Below are 21,840 nucleotides of genomic sequence, written 5' to 3' on the forward strand. Positions count from 1 at the left end.
TCATTTTGCACATTCAGCTCTAGATGCTGATCCCTTGCTGATGACTTCTGAAATAGGTTTTAGCACCTGATTATGGGTCCATGTGTAACTTTTCTGATCAAGTGCTGTTGGGCAAGAGCTCAGGATGTGCTGTTAGGTCACTGTTGCTAAGGACAGTCTACACCTTTCTTCAGGGGAAATTAGATCAGGAAAGCAGACATCAAAAGTGTCTGAATCAGGAAGGTGATGTAGTGTTACTCAGCCTGCCAGAGGTCCATCCATGAAACCTTCCAGTCCATGGTCTCCGCAGCCTTGGCCTTCTTCCCAGTCCTCAGCTCAACTCTTGCCTGGGCCCCCTTCACCTTTAACTCCACTTCCAAAGATTTCCAGAGGAAACTGAGCATTGTGCTCTTCCTGTAGAGCAGGGGTGCCCAAGTCCGGTCCTCAAGATCTACCATCCTGCAACTTTTATATGCAACCCTCCTCCAACACACCTAAATCAAATGTGATCTGCATGTCATTCAGCTCTGCAGAGGCCTAGTAACGAGCCAGTCATTTGATTCAGGTGTGTTGGAGAAGGGTTGCATCTTAGATCTTGAGGACGGGACTTGGACCGACTCCAAAACCTCCACGGCTATGGTATCATTGGTGGAATGCTGGATATATCCATGCTTTTTATATTTTTTGGAGCCCAGATGTATCAGCTGAATTATTCAAGCAGAAAATTGTTTCTTAAGTCAAAGGATGAACCAGAGTTGTGGTAACAGAAATACGTAACAGACAATTCAGCAAAAAAATAAACTGGATCTTTAGGCTCTTTTGTCACAAAGACATTCAAAGACTTTGACAATCAAAGACAGTCATTCATCATTTGTTCCAATTTATTCCGTTTCATCTGTGAAAAACAGCAAAGATCAGACAGTCTGACAGACAGAAAACAGGATTTTAGCAGCAACAAGGTCATTCCCAAACAGCCGTTAGCTGGAAACTTGGCTCATCTCAGCATGGAGGCAAAAACTGGACACGTGGGCAACAGAAGAAGAAGAGTCAGGACTAAAAACTATCTACAGCAGATGGACAGGATCTGAGCTTCAGCAAAGACCTGAACCAGGACCTGAGAGATGCACCTGGACCTTTAGTTGATCCATCTACTGTTAAAGCTTCATCAAAAATGGTCTCCATGGAAACGTAGCTTTCAAGAAGCCATTCTTAAGGTAGGGAAACAGGGAGAAAAAGCTGAGGTAGGTCACATGATACAAGAACTGGACCGAAGATCAGTGGCAACAGGTCTGATGGAGGGACAGATCCTTCCCAGAATGCGGACCTCATCATTATTGAAGTAGTGTAGGATCATCTGGACAGAGAACGAAACAAAAGGCTGAAACATCCAAAACTTTGGAAAGTCCTTCAAGGATCCTGGAGAAATATTCCTGAAGACTATGTTGAGGATTGCTGGAACTAGCAATTAATCATGGACCAAGGACAGGTATTAAAACTCAACAAAATTATTAATGAAAAACACTGATTACAGGGCACCACTGGAGGGAATTAATGACTAAACATTGGCCATAGTCTCATCTGTTAGTCCTGGCTTGACAGTCTGGGGAAAAGGCATCACTTCTCAAAGAAGGGAACTGGAAAGTCCTTCAGTGAGTCTGGAGAACTGTTCCTGACGACTACTGAAAGAAATGACAGAAAGCTTCTCTAAGCAGCTTTTCTTAGAACTGGACCGACTCTGGGTCTGATTCAGATACTGGATCTACATTTATGTAAGAACATGTTTCAATAGATCTCTGCAGATGTTTCCTGTTTTCATGGAAACATGGAAAGAAATAAGTCTGGATCAGGATATGATACATATGACCTGAAATGTAAACAGCATGAAAGTACAGTAACTTCATAAAACACAAAGCACTGAAATCCGAATTTGTCTGTTTAGGTCTGACTAAGCCCTGAGAGGTTTCAGATTGATTGTCTTTACGTCATTCATTATCTATTGGCAACTCCTGGATGATACATGCTGCTTCTTTCTCTCAACACAAAACAATGTGTGGGCAAAAGACTGGACCAGTTATTAGACCAGAGATAACCGGCTAAAAATCACCTAAATAAGCTTATACCGGTATCTAACGAAATGCACCAAACCCAGCCTGAGCTACAGCCTGCTGGCTTTGGGTCAGGGGGGTTTATCTGATGAAACCAGGTCATGGATTTATGTTGTCCTAAAATTCTTCAGCTAACCTTTGACCTTTGCTTACTTTCAAGCACTCAGAGGAAGAGCCGGTAAGAGTCAGAGTTCTTCATCCCCAGCATGTATGGATGCTGCCTTGTTCAATCTGTCCATTTTCAAAGATGCTCAATATTTTTAAGCATCTTCGAGTGTGGAAATGTCCATGCCAGACATGCATGTGTGGGTGTTTGTAAAACTGTGTTTGAGCATGTGACAGTAGCTGTAACTAGGAATAAATCCTGTTAGCTGAGAGGACAAGTCCTCAGATTTACACACACAGTCATGAGTAAAAGTAAGTACACCTCTTTTAATTCTCAGGTTTTACATATCAGGACATAATAAACATCAGGTGGTAAAATTCACACCTGAATCAAATGGCTGAATGACCTCATATAGATGTAATTCAGCTCTGCAGAGGCCTGGTAATGAGACATTCATTTGATTCAGGTGTGTTGGAGAAGGGGTGCATCTAAAAGCTGCAGGATGGCCGCTCTTGGGGACCGGACTTGGGCGTCCTGCTTTAACAGGAGGAATCACACTGATGTGGAACTGATCAGCAGCTCCGGACTGAAACTGACCCTCTCAGTCATTTAGGACGAACACTGTGTGTGTCATGTTCTTCATCTGATGGAGGTGCTGGTTTTTAACACCTGATGAGGAACTTCTTGTATTAATTATTTCCAGTTATGTTCTACCTTAGAACAGAAAGAGGATGCATTTTTCTTTTACATGACTGTGAGTGAACCTTACCCCTGAAAATTTTCTGTCCCTGTACCAGCTCTAAATCAGTCCTGTAGTATTACTGTAAGCGATAGTTATGCAGTTTTATGACAATTTTATCAGCTTCTTTGTAAATGCATCGTCTTCCCACTTATCTGTCTGCACACTCTGAACCAACATGCCTCCACTAATGTTGGTCACAGCGTCATCATGTCACGTCATCATGAGCTGTTTTCATTAGTTGTGTCCGTGTGAGTCCGAGCTCTGTGAGTTGGTTTGATTGTTAGAGAAAAGTTTGCAAAAAGGAAACAAAACAAGTTTGGAGCCAAACCCAACAATGTAACAGAGAGCGATACCCTCCATGTTTCCTCCGCCTGATGACTTCATCCAGGAAATGTTGGTCCTGCTTCAGGATGCAGGGACCAGGACTGTGTTGGTTTAACAGAACACAAGAAGATGGTTCTGACAACAAGCTGGACATGTTAGCTCTGCGTTTTCTGCCCCATCTCAGTCTGAAGTAAAAAAAACTGCTGATTATGCATTCATACAGTCACATTTTTATATATATATATATATATATATATATATATATATATATATATATATATATATATATATATACATATATATAAAATACTAATTACAGTTACAATATACATTTTACAAATAAGTATCCAGTTAACAATTAAAATACAAATAACGGGATAAAATAGGGTACAAGTTCAGAAACAAAAGTAGTATGGTGGCGCATGAAGGAAAGAAATAGAGTAAGAAGCAGAGTTAACCAGTTGAGTTGTTGAACAGAGCCCTTTGGCAGGAAAGCTCTCAGGTAGCGTTTTCAATGAGAGGAGAAATATTGTAGTGCATTTATAATCCAGTTAAAACAAATCCATCATATGATCCACATTAGTCCAGTTTATAAATGAATGATTGAAAATACTGACCTGGCTCAGGAAATGGACGGATTGGATCAAATCTTCCTGGAGCGGTTGGGGTGGAGAGGACAGGAAAGAGGGGTCAACCAGCAGCAGAACTCTAATCCAGGGATTCCGGCTGAGAAAGAAAAAGAGAAACACAAATGATATTTCTATATGGAGAGTAGAGAGAGCAGAAAGGAGCCCAGTGCATCATGGGACATCCCCCAGCGGACAGGATCCGTCCAGCCGATAGGAGCCCAGTACATCATGGGACGTCCTCCAGCTGACAGGAGCCCAGTGCATCATGGGACGTCTTCCAGCCAACAGGATCTGTCCAGCCGACAGGAGCCCAGTGCATCATGGGACGACCTCCAGCCGACAGGATCCGTCCAGCCGACAGGAGCCCAGTGCATCATGGGACATCCTCCAGTGGACAAGAGCCCAGTGCATCATGGGACGTCCTCAGGCCAACAGGAGCCCAGTTCATCATGGGACGTCTCCCAGCAGACAGGAGCCCAGTGCATCATGGGACGTCCTCCAGCAGAGAGGAGCCCAGTGCATCATGGGACGTGTTTTCCTGTTTTATTTTTTAGTCTTGATGTCCGGTTTCGTCCATGTAATGTTCTTTGGTGTTCTGTAGTGCTTCATATATTAAAAGCCTGAACTTCAGCAACGGTCTGCATCCAGCCTCGTCAAGCCTGCATTTGGGTCCTCATCCACGCTGCAATCCTGACAATATTTTTAGATTTACAGAAAAAGCACCTTTTTCTAGTAACAAGACATAAGTTGACACTTTCAAGGAGTTTTGCATCTATGGAGGTTGATCAAAGCTTGAAAGTTGCTACCAGTTCCTACAAATGTTCCAACTTTTCTGGATATCTTCTAACCCCTCTTCTGAGAAAAAGTAGTGCTGAAAACACTGTGGTAACTTTCCTCTGGGAGCATTAATAACAGTAGTGCAGAAAGTTGTGTTTTGTTAAAGAAAAATGCAATTAACAATATATGAGAGACAAACCGCCACAAAACCTAAATATGGAGGTTTTTCCAACAGCAAAATTACCAAGAAAGTCAATAAGTCAGCAAGTCAAGTTTCCTTCACCATCAAGAGGCCCAGGAACTGGATGACAAGAGGTCTGGTAGATCCAAAGAGGTCTGGTTGGTCCAAAGAGGACTTGTAGATCCGAAGCCACAACAGGAGTAGAAGACGTGGTTTTGGGAGTCAACCTCTTGATGGGACAATTTAATTTTCCTTGCAGACAGAAAACCATGAGTATGTTCAGCTGATTTCTGCCAAAGAAGGTTTGATAAGTCTAAAGCAGGCTATTCAATTTGGTCCTACAAGGGCTCCAATCCAGCAGGTTTTCCATGTATCCCTGCTTCAGCACACATACATCAAATTAAATGGATGTAACAGCCAATCAAGTTCTGCACAATGACTAATTAATTTGAGTCAGGTGTGTTGAAGCAGAGATACATGGAAAACCTGCTGGATTGCGGCCCTTGTAGGACCAAATTGAATAGCCCTGGTCTAAAGTTTATGAAAGATTTTGGTTTATAGATGGGTTCCATGATTCAGTTGTTAACTTTGTTTGCTTTATGGTTTTATTTCACTGCACAAGCTTTGCTTGAATTTCAGTAAAAACCTGGAAAATATTCTTGCTCAGAAACTTTTGACTGGCAGTAAACTTGATTATTACCCTTGCGTTACCATAGGCAACCAACATAATCAGGACGATAGTTCTCGGCTTTGTTTGTGTTCTACACTTGTTACCGGAGGATAGGCGCACTAAAGAACTGAGAAGAATACTTTAATTTCAAATTATTTGATTCTGAACAATTAATTTTGAATTAAAAAACATCATGTAACCATGGCCAATGTTCCATAAGTTTAAATGTGTACTGTATTTTGATGTATTACACTAGCCAAGCTCTGGTTGGTTGGTTGCCTCTACAACTGCTCCAAGGCTCTGAGAGTGCACGATTTGTGCACGAAAAGGGGCTGAGGGGGGAGGGACAAATCACAGTTGAGTGGAAAGGCATATCACCAACCAATCTTTTAGAACGGGCCAGTTAAGATGATTGGATGATGTTTTTTCAGTCTGTTCCACAGGTGACTAAATGTGTGTTAGAGCATTTAATTAATTGGCTGCAATCAGGGTGCAAAGGGGATTTAAGAAATATGGTAAAAAAAATGCTCCTGGAAAACATCTCCTACCTTACCTTTAATTTTGAGGTCACAGCTGAAAAAAGGCTGCATGGTGGTGTGGTGGTTAGCACCGCAGCCTCACAGCAAGAAGGTCGCTGATTTGAGCCTCATTATTAAGTTATATATCTGCTGTTTTTTTCTTTTTAATTCAAGATATCTTGACATTTTAATTGCACTTGGGGTCCTTGATGTGGTGGGAGTCTTTAAAAGTTTAGGGAAATGGAGTTTGAAGGATGCCCTGCTGAGCCGATGAGGATGTGTTCGTTGTTAGTGATACTGAGCAGATTAGAGACAAAGAACAACACTTTCACTGCTGATGAAGTACTTTCTCAGCTGTTTGCCAGTTCTTGTTCAGTTTCAGCTTTCCTCTCGTTTACTGCCTGCCGTTGTCTCTGACCACTTCCAAGCCACAGCCTCCTGGATTCTTCATATATAAAATGAACATTTTCTCTGAAAAAGGGTTAATAATTTTTTTAAATGTTGCTGAACAGGAGACAAAAGAAATATTTTTTAACAGTTTAATAGTAAACAGTATAAACAAACTAGGTGCTCATACATAAACATTCTTGTCTTTGCAAACCAGTTTGATTTTGGTGACGTAGCTGTCCACCAGGCCATCCACACCATTGAGTACTGCCTGGGCTGCATCTCTAACACGGCATCTTACCTGCGACTGTGGGCCCTCAGCCTGGCCCACGCACGTAAGTAAACCCACAAGTCTTTGATTTAAGGAATTCTGGTGTATTCTGCTGTAAACCATCTGTCTTGTCTGTGTGTGCAGAGCTGTCGGAGGTGCTCTGGTCCATGGTGATGCACCTGGGACTGTCCTCCAGGAGCGGGGGCGGCTTCTTTGGCTTGTCAATCATCTTTTCTGCCTTTGCCACCCTCACCGTCGCCATCCTGCTCATCATGGAGGGGCTGTCTGCGTTCTTGCATGCCCTGCGACTGCACTGGTTTGAAACACACATCTTCCTTACTGAGTTTAACATTAACAGAGCTGTGCAGCAGTCCTGATCCACATCTCATTTCTTCATCATTCACCTTCCAGCAGCCAGACTCTGTTTTATCTTTTAACCGCTGGCTCTACCATTCAATACAGCAAGTTATTCAGTAGCTATAATAATTCTTGCTAAAATCGTGTGGAAATTAAGTTGTTATCAAATAACTGTTTCAAATTTGGACCATTTGGCTATAAACTGTAATCCCATCATGTTGTTAAACTTTCTTAATGCTACTGTCCAAAGGAAAAGAAAAATACAAAGAAAGCTGTTTTCTTGCTTTAGTCTTACTGCAAACTAAGTGATCTTAGAGTTAAAGGGGTCTTCTGCAGAGGGGTTTTTCAAAGGCTGACTTTAAAATTATACAAACTGCATCTTTCGCTGGAAATATGTAAAGAAATAAGGAGTATCAAGACCTCTGCACAGAGCTATAAAACTTCCATGCATAAGTGTGTTCATGGTGAGCTGATCCAGAGCGTAAGGCTTTACATTCCCACTCTGACACAACATATAAACACCTGTTCACTCCTTTGAACCAGTTCTTCAGTTCTGCATAAACACGAGGAATGTATGTTGTATAAAATATTCACATATTAGTGTAATGATTTTGCACACAGACACAACCAGCCTCCATCGGCTCGCAGCTTTGTCTCCACAAGGCTGATCCAACATGCATGCAAGAACGAGTGCAGCAACAGATAAAAGGCAACGCTGCTGCAAACCACAGTTTTACTTGGAACTAGAGAAATACCGTGCAAAAAAGTGTGAAACGTGGATCATGAGTTAGTATAACAGATTTTGTTGTGCAGCTCAGAGAGCTGACGATGTCCTGATTGTTACAGCAGATGTTCAGGACTGTAAGTCATGATTTACCAGGACACTGGTTTGGTAAACTGGCTGCACGCTGTAAGGGAAAGATTTGACATACTAGGTGGATACAATATAGGACAGTAATTATAGCTAATAAAATTATTACTGTAAAACTAGGGATGGGTAACAATTACAATTTTTAATCCAGATTAATTGTTACAAAATTCGACAATGAAATAAAAAACACTGTATTGCACACTTTCAAATCTTTAACCTATTTCCTACCTAGACCAGGCACCAACTATGGACCTCTTGAACCAGTTTTCACTGCTGCAACACACCTGGTTCAAATGAAATGGTTCACCAACAGCTTGTTGTCAAGATCTGCACCGGCTTCTTAACGCCCCATTATTTGAGTCAGGTGTGCTGCAGCCTGGACACGCTGAAGACCTGCAGGACACTGGCTCAAGAGGTCTGGAGTTGCTGATCCCTGATCTGCTCTTTAAACAAATAAGCTGTAGCTGGTTAGTACAGGTTTCTGAGCCAGTGAGGAAGACTGAAAATTAGTGAGCGACTAATCATGCAACAATCAATGTGCAAAGGTTTTCCATCCCCAAACCCATATACATATAATACCACAGTAACTTATAATAATTTTAGATAATGCTATACCATTTGTACACATCTGCCTTTTATACAATATCATACAAAATTTCCAGATATTGAAATATCAGAAGAATTAATCGTGTAGCTCTGTGGAGTAAATTGAGATGGATAGCTACCCTTCAGGTGATCTATGGAAGTTTTCCAGGCACTTATATCCCATCCAGGAGGTTTACAATCCAGCCATTTATCACATGTTCATCATATGAAGATCAGTATCACCACTATGTTGCTAAGAGACCTCTATTTAGAGCTGGACATGATGATGAAGCCACTTCCTGTCAGACTTTCCACCAATCAGAGAGCTTAAATTGATGGCAATGTCCAATCAGGAGCAGCCAAAGATCAACCAGTGAGCAGAAAGTTCTATGTGTGTGTGAAAAGAAGAAAAATAAAGCTCCTCTATGGCAGGAATAAAGCCAAGAAGACGTTTCTGATGCACGGTGGCGCCACAAAGCAGCTGAGCTGGAGTTGGTTTAGTGAGGATAGCAGGTAAATAGTAGCAGGAATAACTGGAAATGAGGAAAAAAAAGTCTATGCTGACACACTCAAAAGGGCTGAGGTTCGCCATGCATATTTACATAAAAAACACACACAAATAAAACAGGAGGACTAAAATTGACCTTTTGAAAATGATGTAAAAACCAAAAACAGTAAAAAGAATTTGTCAAAAGAAATTATCCAAAATATGTTCCTTGAGTGAAACTGTAACCTGTAGATGAAGGTACTTTAAAGGTCTATGGGTAAGAATTACTGACATCTACAGGTAGAAATGGGTATAGCACAGTCGTGAAAGTACGGTGGCCGTCAGTGGCCAAATATCTTCCAGATATAAAGATCTTTTCATGTGTGAGTAACTACATGTGTACTGTCTTCTTCTAATGTGCTTTTAAGCCATTACTTCTCCCAAAAGGTGCTCTAGCACCTATCAAACAAAGTTTTAAAGCTCCACACACACAGTTGTTTGTCCATTCAGAGACACCGTAGTAAAATGGTGGCAAATGGAAATGAAAGTCATTAGATACCAATAGAAACAGTTTTTAATGATTGATTACATTTTTCTGCCAATGATCTTTGATTTTGTCACACACTGCACCTGTAAACTCCTGGAAGGAATCTTATCTGATGTCAGGAGCTGTGTTACGGCTTATTTATGTTCCATTCACATACGTAATTAGGTATGTCTGTTTCAAGCGGTACTGTTCTCGTACTTTCCCTTATGGTGGCATGGTTGTTAGCCAGTACCTCCACCAGAGGGTAGTGCAGAGTTCAGAGTTCACGTCCAAGTTCCGACATTGGATATTAGACAACAGCAAACATGGCATGAATGGAGGAGATCATGATGATGTTCATGTCAGAAAGACATGAAAGGAGGCAGCGTGGTCTACAGCTGGTGATTCTGCACTAGTGCATCAGAGAAAAATTTTTAAAGGGCTTTAAATAACTCCAGAAATATTAATTTAAAACTTTTTAAAACTGAATAACAAACTCAACATTTCAATTAATTTGCAGGTCCAGTAAATATTCTTTACATTTCTAAATTAGCAACAGCTGTACTTTTTTAATAAACAGAACCGGTAAACCCGCATTGTTTACAGTGGGTCTGGTCCCAGTTTGGTCCCAGTCTATCATGTCAAAGTTACAGTTTATGGAAAATGTGTTCAGTAAAGGTCTCATTCTTCTTCTGAACACATTCAGTGGAGCCAGTCTGATGGAGTAACAAGCTAACATTTATGCTGCTGTGGCTCTATGCTGGTTGCTAACATAGATGCTAACATTAGCTTTATATTACAGTGACTAAGCTTTCCAGGTGTGTTTTAAGGTGGGTGTGGTGAATCCAGACTCCTGGACTGTCATACCATAGACGACACAGTGACACAGAAGACGAATGAAATGCTGTACCCATTGTTAGCATAAGTGGGCCTGAACAGTGTGGACGTCAGCAACTTAAATTAAATTCAGCTTTGTTTGTACATCTAAAGCCACTTTTACACACAATTCAATTAATTGTAGTCCCATTATAATACAGTCAAAACAAATATACTTTCTCATCCACATTAGTCCACTTTATGTGAAGCAATTCATAAAATAAAGATCTAGCTAAGGAAACCCAACAGACTGGATCAAAAGTTCTCTTTGAGTCAATCCTCCACACGTTGTTAGTAACTCGTCTCTGTGAAGGTAAAGCCGGTGGAGGAGTGTTTTTCACACAGATGAGCGAATGGAAACAGCCGTGTTCAAAGTGAGCGGCAGTCAGCCTGAACTCTCTTCACTTTTCACACACACGTGTTGATGAGCTGTCTGAACCAACAGGAGTATGCGTCTGTGGTAAATACACACTTTTTTCCACATCCCCAGCTGTGGGAGAAGCAGATGAGAGGATCACTTATTTCTTTCCTCTTTTTAAGTGTTGCCCTGTCAAAGCTCCGGCAGGCCAAATATTTGCCAGGACTGGGAGACATTCCTGGGCCCTCCCCTCGCTGCCTAGGACCCTGCAGGAGGCTTCATCCTGCTGATTTAGGTTGGCTGTCAGAATAACAGTTTCTGATTATGGAGGTGAAAATAAATACAGATTAAAGGTGGAAAACAGTGATGAAGAGGAGGGTTCTGGTTGTTGGCTGAGGCCCACACCACCAGTGAGTCCAACAATCACCATCTGGAACTGGTTCATTTCGTCTGAATCACAATGAACTGACTCACTTAATGACTGAATGTTTATTTGTATTTTGAACGTGTTAAAAAAGATTTGCACCAGTCAAAACAACAACAATAATTACTTCAGAACGCCCAAAAAGGACCTGGAAGAAGTCAAACTTATTTAATCCCAAAACAAAAACATAAACTGGCTTCCACTGTTTTGTTCTATATACATATTTACATATAAACACATACAATTCTATACCCTATGTACCACATACATATACACAAATACACACACACACACACAGCAGACATATATATATATATATATATATATATATACCATACATATACATGTATGTACATACAGATATTTATATCTATATATCTATATACACATGCTTGCACAAACTGACCTTTAGCTTTGTAAATTTCTATACCGTTATTCATATATTTCTCATTAATATGGATGAGATAATTCAGATTATTCTAATAAACTGTAACTTCATTCTCATATAGTCCTTTTTCTCAAATGATTCCTCAGCCATTTTACTGTACTTAAAAACGAAGTTAAATCCTCAAAGAGGATTAAAAACTAAACAGTTGAGTCAAGCCCTTAGTTACAAATCCTCCTCTTAAATATCATATCTTTGAACTTTATTTAAATTGGTGTATGTTCAGATGTTGTTTCAGGTTGTTATTGAGGCTGTTCCATCATTTTACCAACAGACTGAAATACAAATGGTTTCCTAGTTGTTCGTGCACTATGAATTTGGAAATAAAGCTCCCTCTCTAACAGAACCATTTCTGGATGTTTCCTACTAGTGAATTGCTCCATCCCGCTAAAAAATGCACCATATCTCGAAACAGGTTAGTGTGTTGCTGAAATCCAACGTTATTACTCATGCAGACTGCTCTGTTTTGGAGAATGACTAATGAATGCAGTGAACTTTGTAGTTATCACCCAAACCTCTGCACAGTATCTTAAATATGGTAAAACCAGTGAATAATAAAGAATATGGAGGGATTTCTGATCCAAAACTTGCTTTGCTCTGTATAATACTGAAATACTCTGGTTAGCATGTACATGCTTAATATGTGACAGAGCAGAGTGGATGAAGCTAGAAGCTCAGCAGGTGATCAGAGGACCGGCTGATGAAACCAGAGTTAACAGGTTTTCTTTGTATTCTTTTCTCCCTCTGAAACAGAGGAGCAGCACATCCTCCACCACAGGCTGTTTTCAGAAGTTCAGGTTAACTAGTCTGTTGACTCAGTTGGAGCCAGTTTATGTGGAACAGCTGGAACTGCTGTTAGTTCTGTTGGTGCTTTAACTTTGCTCTGCAGAGGAAGATCTGCTCTGATGGGATCCAACTGAATTCTGTTTTCCTTCATCATGTTGTAGGTGGTGTCAATTTTAACTAACCAACACATGACCCGTCCTTACCTGCAGGGTTGTCTAATTGATTCTGTATCAGCTCAGTATCCAGACCAAGACTATTTCAGATGGAAAACAGTTTAAGTACGGACCAGCTCAGACTCAAACATGCTGCTGGTATCAAATGCAAACTGAAGATATATCTTTAAAAAGTTCATAGTTTAAGTCTTGTTCTGATAAGTTCGATTTGCTACTCCTTTGTCTCTGATCAGGATGGTGTTAATCTGGAGATTGATTGTGTTACCCCTCATTGATCTACTCTGTCTTGGTTTTTCTTTTCAGGGTGGAGTTCCAGAACAAGTTCTACTCAGGCCAGGGCTTCAAGTTTGTCCCCTTCTCGTTCGAGAGCATCCTGGACGGACGATTTGACGAGTGATCACAGCGTCCTCCACCAATCAGCAACGCCCCCTTCCCTTCTCTCTGTTTGGTGTGCATGGCCCTATACAGCTCTCTGTCTTCCCCTAGTGGCAGTTTTATTGTGCATGAGCTATAATCCAGATCTTGAGGAGGATTTTTGCAGAGCACCGAGCTGGCTGTCCTCCATCTCTCCTTCATCTTTTATCAGTTCAGCTTCACACGTTTTATTTTCTGTGGTCCGACCAGTGGTGACCTCTCTGTTCAGGATTGAGAAACTAAAGTTTTCTAGGCATTTCGTTGACGTGTTGGTTGACATCTTTGTGTATTCAGAGCTGAAGATCTGTTGTAACTTCCAGAAAGATTAGTTATGTTGATAATGTGGGTCTTGATGACCACCCCGACCCTACAGGAAAACCAGAACCCGGTTTATCTCCTCATCATGGTTACTCTTGTATAAAGTCTGTGGTAGATTACTTTCAGTTTGAAGCAGCATTAACTGGAAAAATCTTCATCTCTGAAGATAAGACCTGTCCACAAATCCCAGTTTTACTTCCATCATTTCTCATTAAACAAAAGTCAGAAAAAAAAGTCAGAAACAGTAGTTTTAAAGCTGTGGAGGACCAAAGACAAGACCAGGAAGAACGCTGATAAAATAAATCTATAAGTAAATAAATATAAAGACATAAAAAGGTAGAAAATGTTCTTTATTCAAGTAATTTATTTCACATGTTTATTCTTCAAACATTTGTTTTCTGTGATTTTTTTTTTTTTTTTTTTTGCTGTTTTGTTGGGGTATGGTAAGAAAGTGTTTCTGACCCAGTTCTGAAACCGGATCAGTAGTAGAGCCAATCAGAACCAGACAAGACTGATCAGAAGCTGCTTCATTTACTTATGTATAGATACAGGAATAAATGTGGAAATAAATAAATGAATTATAAATAAATATATATAAATGAATGGACAAAAGATTGATTGATTGATTGACTGACTGACATGGTCCTCCATGTCTCTGATGAAAATAAAACTTGTTATTGGAGTGAAGAATTGAGGTCCAGAGACTGCAGCAGAATCAGAGTCTTATCCAGATAACTGGTTCTACAAACTGGGTCACATCTTACCGAGCTGTATCTCCATGGCAACAGACGTATCACAACAGCTTCAGCCCAGCAGCTGTGTTGGAATATATGTTTGTGACTGGTCACCTGCTGTGGGCTGTGCCCCTTTTACATCAACCAGTAAACATCCAGTCAGAATACCTGGTTGATGACAGAGCTGATGACCAGCTTAGCAAGGTCTCTGTAGCTCAGGCTGGTTAGAGAAGATAACCAGAATGTAACCAGGAGATAAGCTGGACACGCTGAAGCTGCTGCGTGGTCCGGACCTCAGGTTTCCCCTGTGCTGTGATCTGTAAACGTCCTGCAGTCTGTCTGTGATTTGTTGTAAACCTGTTGAAGAGTATTTCGCTCAAAGTTAATTCTCCTCCATCATTTCCTGTTTCTGAAGAAGAAAAATAAAACTTTGTCCAACCATGAACATGATTGTCTGCTTTATGTTTCCCAGTTTTAAAGGTGAGGGTGTCAGGATTGGGTATAAAAGCAGCATCCACCAAAGGTTTAGTCTTTCCAACAAGGATGGGTTGTGGCTCCAGGAGAAAATCGTCAATAAGTTAAAGAACTTCAGTCTTTCAACATCTACAGAGCAGAATATTGGAGGCAGATTCAGTGAGTCTGGAGGAATCTCAGAGTGGAAAGGACAAGGACAGGAAGCACCATCATGGTTGAGACCTTCCAGTCCTCATGCAGCACCGTAGAAGACACCATCATGTCTCCATGATCAATAAGAGACTTGGGAGGGACCAGGAGAACCATTCTCAACGGAAGCCAGAACCAGAACCTGAAACTGGATTACACACGGAGGAAGACAGATATGATGGACATGTCCTGTAAGCAGGCGAGGCTGCTTTTGGAAAAAACTGCTTCCATGTTCCGAAAATGAGAAAGATCCTCCAGGATGTTATCAGAGAAAGTTGTGACAGTATGAGGACATCAGTGTCCATGGAGGACTATGACATACGTCTCCTCCCAGAAGTCCATGTTTACTAAGGCAGGACGGTGTCCGACCTCATTCTGAACGTCCTCCATCAGCTTCATTCACATAGCTGACAGCTACAGCCGATGGTGCTACACACCGTGCCCGTTACCGGGTCTGTCTCCACCCATTAGGGAGGTGGAGGCGGTCCACACAGATCATGACTAACTCTAGAATCAGCTGCATTATTCCTGGACTTTGTTTCCGGGCAGGAACGTCAGACTGTGTCACATCTCAGCTCCCACAATGAAAAGACAACTCCAGCTGTTATTCTCTTTTCATAAACAGTGACAACAGTAAAGTCAGAAACATTCAGATCTTCAGCTCAGCTGTGTGACCAAGACGTAAAAATCTAACAAACAGAAGGAAAAAGAAACTCAGAGCCCACCTGGAACACCTGTTCAAACGTTTGCCTGTCAGAAAAAGTCTCAATAAATCTGTTCTTCCTTCGTAGCTGCCTGAAACTCCTCAGCCTGGATCTGAATTCGCCATCTCAAGTCTTAAGGCTCCTGAGCTGCAGCTTGTCCCAGTAAGACCTGGAAGTCAGGCGACAGCACCAGTTTGTGGCGGACGTTTCCCAGCACCATCATGTTTCCAGTTTGGCCATCAGACAGACGAACGGACACCAGTTGCTGCAGGGAGAAGGACAGACAGCAGGACTCAGCCGAAGCTGCTTCTACAAAACACATTCAATTTGAATTTCCCTTTGGGATTAATAAAGTATTTTTCATTTCATTCATTTCATTTCATTTCATTTCATTCAGGGTTATGATTTTAAATTTCAGCTCTCAATAAAATTCCCCTTAAAAAGTATTTTAAAAATAGGTTTTTAATGTAATTAAATTAGAACATTTTCATTTAAAAATATGATTGTTAGAAAATAAATTTACTGAATTAAACCATTTAAATAAGTAAAATGTAAAAAAAAAAACAATTTTTTTTATTAAAATTTTAATTTTAAATGTTTTAAAATGAAAAAACAATGATCAAATTTAATTAAAACAAATTAAATAATTCAAATTAAAAAATACATTTAATTTACATTCTATTAAATCTTATAAAATAATGTATTAAATTAAATAAAAATCTTAGATCCAATTAAACTGATTTGAAAACTATTTAAAAAATGTGATTACACTAAAACAAAAGTAATAAAAATTAGTTTGGATTTATTTAAATTAAATAAAATGTAATAGAAAATGGCTAAAAAATGTAATTAATTATCAAATAAATAAAAAATCTAGTAGGACATTGTAATTGCCCTCTGGGATAAATGAAGTACTTTTAAATCTGACGTTAATACTCAGGCAGACGGAGTACCTGCAGGAAGGAAAAAGCTGCTCCCTCTGAGACGTCCATCACAATGTCCCCCAGCTTCAGCTCCATCTTTCCTGACTTCCTGATCTGCAGTTTTCCCAGGAATCCTTCAGGGAACTGTGAGAGGACCACGCAGTTTTCCTTCTGCACAGCTTCCTGCAGGAAACACAGAGCTGAAACCACCGGATCCCAACAAGCTCCTCAGAGTTCGTTATGACAGTAAACATGACGCCAACAACAAGAAAAGGTAGAAAAGAGATTTCTGCGGAGCTGCTCGACCTGGTGGAACAACCAGATGGAGAAGCTATCTGGAACATGGTTTTTGTCCCCTGATCAGGTAACTCCAGCTAGAGGAGGACCATCTCCACCTAAACCTGAGCTAGTTATCCCTGAAGTCCACGTTGGTCCTGTAAACTCACGCGTGACTGTGCAGATGTTCTGCCTTCAGACTTTCCCTCCTTCTTTGCAGGTGTCCCAGATCCAGGAGAAGCCTCAGCCTGCAGTCCCGCCGCTCTGCCGGGCATACAGTCTGGTAGCTGCATGAAGAAGAGCTCTTCTCCTCCCGACAGGCTGAGATCCTGCAGCAGCTTCACCAGGGACGGCTGGTCTGGTTTCTGCAGCTCTGCGTGATGGGATAATCTGGCTTCAGCTCTGAACAGAGCAGAGCTCTTCGGGCCTGCCAGCATCACACATACATGTTAACAGGAGATGCAAAGAGGAGGAACATTCAGAACAGGGATCGGTTCACAGCATTTAGAGAACATGAGGAGCAGATACGAAGACCTCTGAATGTGGACCACCAGCTGGAGGATTTACAAAAAAGAAAACCAAAAAACCCCCAAAAATGTGTTTCTCACCCGTTGTGGACGGGGTGCGAGTCACGGAGACGTCACTGGAATGACACAGAGGCAGCTGGATGGGCTTCAGCCTGGGGTCATTCCTCAGACCTGGATCATCTATGAACTGAAGGGAAGATCGTTGTTAAACATCGGTCTTTTCACCAGGGGCGTTGCTAGACACAGAGCTCTGCTGGGGCCCAGGGCCCCCATTATCCATGTCACGTTTTCTATCATAGAGACCTGCTGTACTTACAGAACAGACAAAATGACATTCCATCTACATCCTCTACTAAACCTGCGGTCATGGCTGCTGATAAAGCTTACAGAGTTTTTTAAGAAAACAATTATTTCCAGCAACATGAACATGGATGAACCTTTTTTTAGGTTTACAACAAATCTGCAGATGCCAAGTCAAACAAAACAAGGACAAACCTGATAATTATCGCACCTTTGACATTTTCTTCATTCCAAAATTATAACAAAACAAAAAAGTACATATATTTGCACAAACCCTCTAAATGTAGATTTCAATCCATATTAAGAAAATTATGGCATACATTAGTTGTATATTTATGGCTCTGTAAATTATTTTGTATTACATCATTTAAACTATTTCACCTTCAACATCATCAGTTTATGGCTAAACCAAAATGTTAGAAATTCTTCAGTCAGCTAACAGTAGCTAACGGCAGCTAACAGTAGCTAACGGCAGCTAACAGTAGCTAACGGCAGCTAACGTTTCCTGGTTAAACATGCAGACAAGAGCTAACGAGGAGCTAACGGTTACCAACATCCTGTATTTAACTACTTACACTTCACAGGGTCTAACTCGTCATTTTTCCAGCAAACATCTTAGTTTTTTATTTCTGTTATTACAGCTCACACTGTAACAGACTGGGCAACACGTTCCATGTACCCGTCATGTTCAGAGTGTTTCCGGCTTCACTTCAGCTAAATTAAAACATTCTGACTTTTACAGAGTGTCAATGAACAGGTCAGATGCTCAGTGATCACAAACCTGCCCATCAATCCATCCAGAGGACGATGAGGAGTCTCACTTAAGAAATCTGACTGGCTAAAAGTTTCAGGTCTGATGTTACAGTTTTGGTCCACAATTACCAGCGGCTTGCAGAACTGTGTATTTATTCATTTATTTAGCCTGCTGTGTGGTTACAGCCCACAGTCGGTGAAACAGCTTCACTATTCCTTCAGAAAAAGTTGTGATTATGATTATTATCATTTTTTTCTGCTTCTGGAGCCAGCCTGGAACTGGTTTACCCTATGGGCAGTGTGTGGTGCTCGTGGTGTTGCCATGCAACAATGTACAAGTCTCCCAGAATATAAGACAACAGCTTAGAGCTCACTGGAGCTCCTTCATCTGCTTTACAGACGTCTGACCCTGCTACTGTTGGCTCAGCTCGTCCATCACCTCTGGATGCTGCACTCCTGTGAGATTTTACGGGGCTACACCTACACTCTGTTTTACAAGGTGTTCACACACTCATACAGCACTTTTTATTACACGTTTTAATCTTCCTCAGCCCTGTGATGGTTAGAATGGCTAATGTGGACATCTGAACCTTGTTAACCTTCATCACCACTGACAGGATGATGAATCACTCACATCATCTCTCTGAAGTTTACTGAGTAGATGATCTTCATGCTCCGTGGACTCTTTCCCTTCTGTCTTGAGCAGTCTGCAGACAGCAGAGGAGGTGGAATCGTGCAGCCCTGCAGCTCCATGCCAGCCTGCAGAGAGAGGAGGATGACTGTGAAAGAGGAAGAGGAGATTCCTTTAGAAATTATACCTGGTGACGTGAAATCTGGTGTACCAGGTCTGCGCTCAGAGTCAGCAGGACCCTGTTCAAAGATGGAGTGGGACTGGATGATCAGAGGTCTCTCCCTCCTCCTGTCTCTGCTCTGTCTCCGCCTCTCATCCCTCTTTCTTTTCTCCTTTTTAGGAGCCACGTAGACCTCTTCCTTTACCCTGAGAGGGAAAACATGAATTTATAACCAGAGAATTCTGCAGACGTCATCATTAAACACACGACTGAAACCATCATCCTGATGGCCACTCACTCATCTTTATTCTTCCTCACAGCGTGGACGTTAGGCTCAAACGTTTTCTTTGGAAAAGAAGAAAACATAAAGTAAATAAATAGAAAATAATGCTAAGGCTGAATATTTATTCATTTGTATGTTACACCATGCTGAACACCACCCTGGAACTACTTTTTTACACCATGCTGAACACCACCCTGGAACTACTTTTTTACACCATGCTGAACACCACCCTGGAACTACTTTTTATGTGGACCATTCAAGGCCAAATGTGGGCCATAACTGGGCCGAATCTTTCCAGGCTGGGTTACTTTGATGGTGTTTGGTTTTGTTTACCTTCCCCCATCTGTGGTGCCAGCCATTACCTTTGTTTTTTTCAAGGCTCCCCCCAGAGTCAAGTCTCTGGTTCTGAGTGATGTCAGTCTTCCAGGCTGACTGGAGGACAGAGTTCTGACCCGGCCAAACGGTCCTTTTCCCGGGTTGAAACTAGGATCAGAGGAGCCAGAGGCACCTGCTGGGTCCGTCGGGTCGGCCATGCTTGGTACCTGTTCCAGTCCTGTATTCCTTAGTTTCCAGTAACAATACACGGTTTATATTCTGAACAGAACCGTAACAATTGTACCTCTCCACTGTGACGCTTTTTCTATCGTCTATAATCACAGAAGTAAGTCACAGACCTATCCAACCAGCTAGCTACCGTCCTGTGTTCCCACTCGTGATAATAAACCCCACAGACATCATACAGAACTGTGTTCATGAAGCCAACAATGTCTCCGTTTGGTAAAACAGAACAGATTCGGTAGCGGTCGGCCTTCGTAGACATTTTTTCCTGAATTTTATAGTTAACTTTCAGCAAACGGGCTTGCGGCAGACGGCCGCAGACAAAACACTGTTCGGAAAAACAAAAAACAGACAGAACAATGTTGGTTTTACCGCCTGTTATATTTGGTCGGGTGATTAATTTCCGCCTTGTCTGTTTATTCTGGTTCTTCGGTGCTACTCTGTTCGGACTGTAGACAGCACGGCCCACCACTCATTTATCGCCACTTGCTGGTGGAGGAGGATAACATTCATCCTCTGATTGCGGTTCCAAATAAAAAAACTAAAGACTTTAATTCTGTAATTAGACAAAAATAGCATTAATCACTGTGGCGAAATAAACAATGTTTTCTGTTTACTTTCTGTTTACTAGAATTCCCCTTACTCAGTGTGACGGAAACCAGATCAGAATAGTTCCCTATAAACTACACTGACCATGATGCTTTGCACCAAACATTACTTCCTAGTTACTCGGGAGATTAGTTTCTGTCTGTCAGCTGTCCACAACAATGAGCTCCAGGAGGGAACGCGTCGATTTGGTGTTTAGTTTTCTTTTTGTTAGCGCGCACATTAGAGCACTATTGTATTTTCAACTCTGTTTAAGTTTTGCTTATTTAACATGTACGCGTTTCTCTTACTGGTGCTGGGGGAGCCATATGAACGCTTGGGGACAGAAGTGAGCACAACCATCAAAGCCAAGGAACAGGAAGTGCCATGGGCCTGTAATAAGACGGCTCCTTCCAGAGGGGAGATCAATTTCCTCCTTATTCTTTAAATATTTAAAGTAGTTGTTTTGGATTTTGGGTAGATTGCTTTCTTGTTTAATTTTTGGTCATTCTTTTGTTTAAGTTATAATTGAAATAACTGTTTAGGTTTTGTCTCATTGTTTAATGTATTTCTTCATATTTGTTAACCCATCTTGTGTTTAGACTGGTATGATCAGCCAGTATTTAAGTTCCCCTTTGATTCATGTTTGTTAGCTCAGTTTGGTTCTTGTGTTAGTTTGGTTTCTTTGAGTTACATGTTAAACAGTCAAAGTTTTTCTGAGTTATTGTTATACCTTTTGTTTAGTTTAGCTCATCATTTGACCTCGTTTAAGGGCCCTGAAATGTTTTGTGAGTATTTTGTTTGGGTAAATAAAACCCATTCTTTTTTAAACCAGCTGTGTTCTTGTCCTTCACCAGCTTGGTCCCTCACATTCTAATTTGCAGATGATGGAGGCATCTGGATAAGAGGAAGGAATCTGTCATATATCAATCCAATCCAAAAAGCTTTGGAGGAAATAATTGCATCGGCAAATGATTGGTGTTTCAAAATCTCTATGGACAAAGCAAAATTCATGTTATTTGTGCATAAAAGAGAATACTAGATAAGAGAGCGAGAGAGTTAAGCAGCATATAATTGTAGGGAATGTGGCTGATGAGCAGCTGACCTGAAAAACTCATATTGAGAAACTTTGTGTGAAATGTGGAAGACTTATGAATGTCCTTCAGTGTGTTAGCAGGATCTGAATGGGGTGCTAGTACAGAGTTATTGTTAGTGATACACAGAGCCAGTGTAAGGTTCATCTTAAATTATGGCTGCGTAGCGTAAGGATCAGCTGCCCTGTGAGTGATAAAGAAGCTGGATGTAATTCAGGCAAAGGCCTTAAGAGTGTGCAGCAGAGCTTTTATTACTACTCCAGTATTCGCTCTGTTGATAGCAATGGGAGAACTTCCATTAATACTCGGAAGATACAAACTGGGATTAAAGTACCTCAAG

At 41.1% G+C, this 21,840-nt stretch overlaps 2 protein-coding genes across 5 annotated transcripts in view; one reads left to right on the forward strand and one right to left on the reverse strand.

Moving 5' to 3' along the window:
• atp6v0a1b (ATPase H+ transporting V0 subunit a1b) overlaps positions 1-13,661 on the forward strand; it is a 35,398-nt gene extending 21,737 nt beyond the window's left edge. For 2 of the 4 annotated variants that reach the window (XM_041973654.1, XM_041973656.1), the window contains exons 19-22: positions 2,245-2,262; positions 6,636-6,753; positions 6,834-7,005; positions 12,881-13,661. In XM_041973654.1, the coding sequence (XP_041829588.1) occupies positions 2,245-2,262; positions 6,636-6,753; positions 6,834-7,005; positions 12,881-12,974 (402 nt within the window). In that variant the 3' untranslated portion in view covers positions 12,975-13,661. The remainder of the gene's footprint in view (positions 1-2,244; positions 2,263-6,635; positions 6,754-6,833; positions 7,006-12,880) is intronic. The other 2 variants (XM_041973655.1, XM_041973657.1) reach the window with 1 other exon arrangement.
• Positions 13,662-13,675: 14 nt separating this feature from the next.
• Positions 13,676-20,598, reverse strand: zgc:171971 (uncharacterized protein LOC569690 homolog). The gene is made up of 8 exons (XM_041973658.1): positions 19,626-20,598; positions 19,279-19,325; positions 19,032-19,186; positions 18,824-18,948; positions 17,218-17,323; positions 16,780-17,036; positions 16,364-16,516; positions 13,676-15,675 (listed from the first exon to the last, which is right to left on the reverse strand). Exons 1-8 carry the CDS (start codon positions 19,794-19,796, stop codon positions 15,544-15,546), a joined length of 1,146 nt encoding a protein of 381 aa, XP_041829592.1. The 5' UTR covers positions 19,797-20,598; the 3' UTR covers positions 13,676-15,543.
• Between the last annotated feature and the right edge of the window lie 1,242 nt (positions 20,599-21,840).

This window comes from Melanotaenia boesemani, chromosome 21, assembly GCF_017639745.1.
Source record: "Melanotaenia boesemani isolate fMelBoe1 chromosome 21, fMelBoe1.pri, whole genome shotgun sequence".
In the NCBI taxonomy this organism is placed as follows: Eukaryota; Metazoa; Chordata; class Actinopteri; order Atheriniformes; family Melanotaeniidae; genus Melanotaenia; species Melanotaenia boesemani.